Genomic DNA, 2,705 nt, shown 5'->3' on the forward strand with positions numbered 1-2,705 from the left:
ATATATATGATGTCGATGTGAATGTGGATGTGGATATTGATGTGTACATACATACATACATACATACATACATAGATTGTTATATATATATATATATAAATGTGTGTGTATGTATATTTTTATGTATATGTATGTGTATATATATATATAAATTACCTATTTTATTTTTCCTAGGACAAAAGCCATACCGTCGTATACCTATTATACTTTTCCTTTGACAAAAGCCATTTCACCGACTGAATACAGCTGCCTCTGTACGCAGCACTTTCGTCAAACGCCCATTCTATTGAGCCCACCAACCAATTGATCCTGGAATAAACTTCGTGTTCACTTATTGTGATTGTGGGAATGGTATCAGCTTAGGAGCGACAGGCCAACATGACCACTTTTGTCGCATTCATTCACACAGATACACATTCACATACAGGGGAAGTTGTCTGTGTCTATCCCCAAGGAACAGTGTGCTGTGATTTTGATGCATGTCTCTAATTATATCTCAATATATATTCAGACCGTGTGTATACGTTTAACTTGCCTACCTTTGTAGATTGTAGCCCCGGAGGTGATATCGGCTGACAAACAGTTCACAGACTATGTGCGACAAGCCAACATTGCACTAGGCGAGCAGCAGATTGGAGCACTCAACACTCTGATGATGTACTGCGAAGACGATGGGCTGCAACCACTCGATCAGCACGATATCATGCGCAGGTAGCTTATATATTTATGTATATGTATGTATATATATATATATATATATATATATGTGTGTGTGTGTGTGTGTGTGTGTGTGTTTGTGGATATATTTTTGTACCAGTGTATTTTCGTACCGTATGACGATGCACTTCGTAGTCTATGGGCTGGAACCAGTAGGCCAATTTGAGACTATGTACAGAGCGGTTTAAAGTTCAGCAGTAGACAACCATGATATGGTATGATGCAAAGATAAGACCCTCTGATGTTACTATACTTGTTGAATATATTCGCCTCTACATATGCAATTTTTACATTTTGTATGATTCATATTTTGTTCATTAATATATGAAGAAGTCTAAACACACGTACGCGATAGTATTTCTTAAATACAGCCATGTATTGCCCTGGTACTTGTTCAACATAGGTGTCTGAAAGAATGGAACGTAGACGTGGAGTATGAACGCAGACTAAAGTCCATGAAGCGGCGGAACTCCAACTACGATAACATGTATGGAGGTCATTCGGGGGCTAAACGCCTAAAAAGTGGGCTTCCTTCCGGGCCTAATGGGCATGGGGGTATGGTGGGACACCATGGTAGTATTGGTATTGGGAGTGGCAGTGAAGTGCCGGAGCGAGAAACTGCGAGGGTAGAGTACTCTATGCCTGATCTCACTCAGCCTAGCAAACATCAAACCATCGAAGGTCAGTGGTTGTGTATCATTTAAGTACATATATATGTCTCTAACGTTGAGGATAAGCAGTTATCAACTTAACTCGTGACTCAGCCTCCAATTCGTACCAATCCCTGCATCCGCAAACCCCTATAGCTCATATCACTATACTCACTACTACCCACAGATTACGAAGAAGCGCAAAGGGACGTTGCTAGACAACGCTCAGCCCAATACGGCATGGAGAAAGAGTGGCGCAAGCCGTTTGCTCACATAAACACAGCCACCTCGAACGCTCCCTCAGCAACCAGCTCGGCTGCTGTGTCGCGACGGCAGTCATTGGTTGAGAATGGTGTCCCTCGCACGGGCAATGCCAGTGGAGGTAGTTCGGTACTTGGCGGTGTGGATCGGAACAGTCCGCACAGTGGAGGGGCAGAGGAGGGTGACGGAGATGCGGAGATGGGGGATGCGGTATGTGCATGTGGATATGTATGTGTGTATGTATGTATGTATGTGTGTGTGTGTATGTATGTATATATATATATATATATATATATGTGTGTGTGTGTGTGCATATTTGTAGATATGTATGTATAAATAAAAATGCAAGTCTGCTTTCCAATGTACATATCGCCCTGTACGGATTCAGATATGCTGGCTAATGGCCGTATACTGAGCAGAATAATACTATATATATATATACAATATATGTATCACGTACAAAGGATTTTGAATTCTACTCTCTTAATGCCTGGTCAACAAATCTCCTAACACGCATTTGGGGCGTACACAGGACTCAAAAAGGAAAAAAGTGTTAACAACAGCCGCGACCTCGAAGAAGAAGAAGAAGAAGAAGAAAGCAATGGATCTGGATGCCGCATTTTTTGGATAATGCATTTCACTTGGAGCCTCTTGACACACCTGAATGTAAGCTTTATAGACACTATAGTGGCATAGAAGTCCTCTGTAAACTATGCCATTGGTAAAACATTAGATAGTCAGTGCTGTTGTGTCAGTGGGAGACGCGAGAAAGTGCGGTACAAAAACCAAATAGTGCAGATTTGCCACACTGCAACAGCAGCATCATTCAAATATTAGCATGGTAGTGGGTCGGGCGTCGCCATGGTGATGAGCTGATCGAATAAACTACTTTTCAAACCTGGCTCACGTTGTATTGATACATATGTACACCACATGGCATATGTGAATGAGTGAGATGTATGTATGTATGTATGTATGTATGTATGTATGTATGTATGTATGTATGTATGTATGTATGTATGTATGTATGTATGTATGTATGTATGTATGGATATATGTATGTATGTATATATGTAT

The 2,705-nt window shown here is 41.0% G+C and overlaps 1 protein-coding gene across 1 annotated transcript in view; it reads left to right on the plus strand.

Moving 5' to 3' along the window:
- Positions 1 to 2,530, plus strand: part of SARC_02289 (hypothetical protein) — a gene marked incomplete at its 5' end in the record, with an annotated part of 12,563 nt that extends 10,033 nt beyond the window's left edge. Inside the window, 4 exons of the mRNA XM_014303955.1 lie at positions 548 to 711; positions 1,121 to 1,398; positions 1,555 to 1,838; positions 2,161 to 2,530. Of these exons, the coding sequence (XP_014159430.1) occupies positions 548 to 711; positions 1,121 to 1,398; positions 1,555 to 1,838; positions 2,161 to 2,259 (825 nt within the window). The 3' untranslated portion in view covers positions 2,260 to 2,530. The remainder of the gene's footprint in view (positions 1 to 547; positions 712 to 1,120; positions 1,399 to 1,554; positions 1,839 to 2,160) is intronic.
- Positions 2,531 to 2,705: the final 175 nt, after the last annotated feature.

Source organism: Sphaeroforma arctica (genome assembly GCF_001186125.1).
Source record: "Sphaeroforma arctica JP610 unplaced genomic scaffold supercont1.101, whole genome shotgun sequence".
Taxonomy (NCBI): domain Eukaryota; class Ichthyosporea; order Ichthyophonida; genus Sphaeroforma; species Sphaeroforma arctica.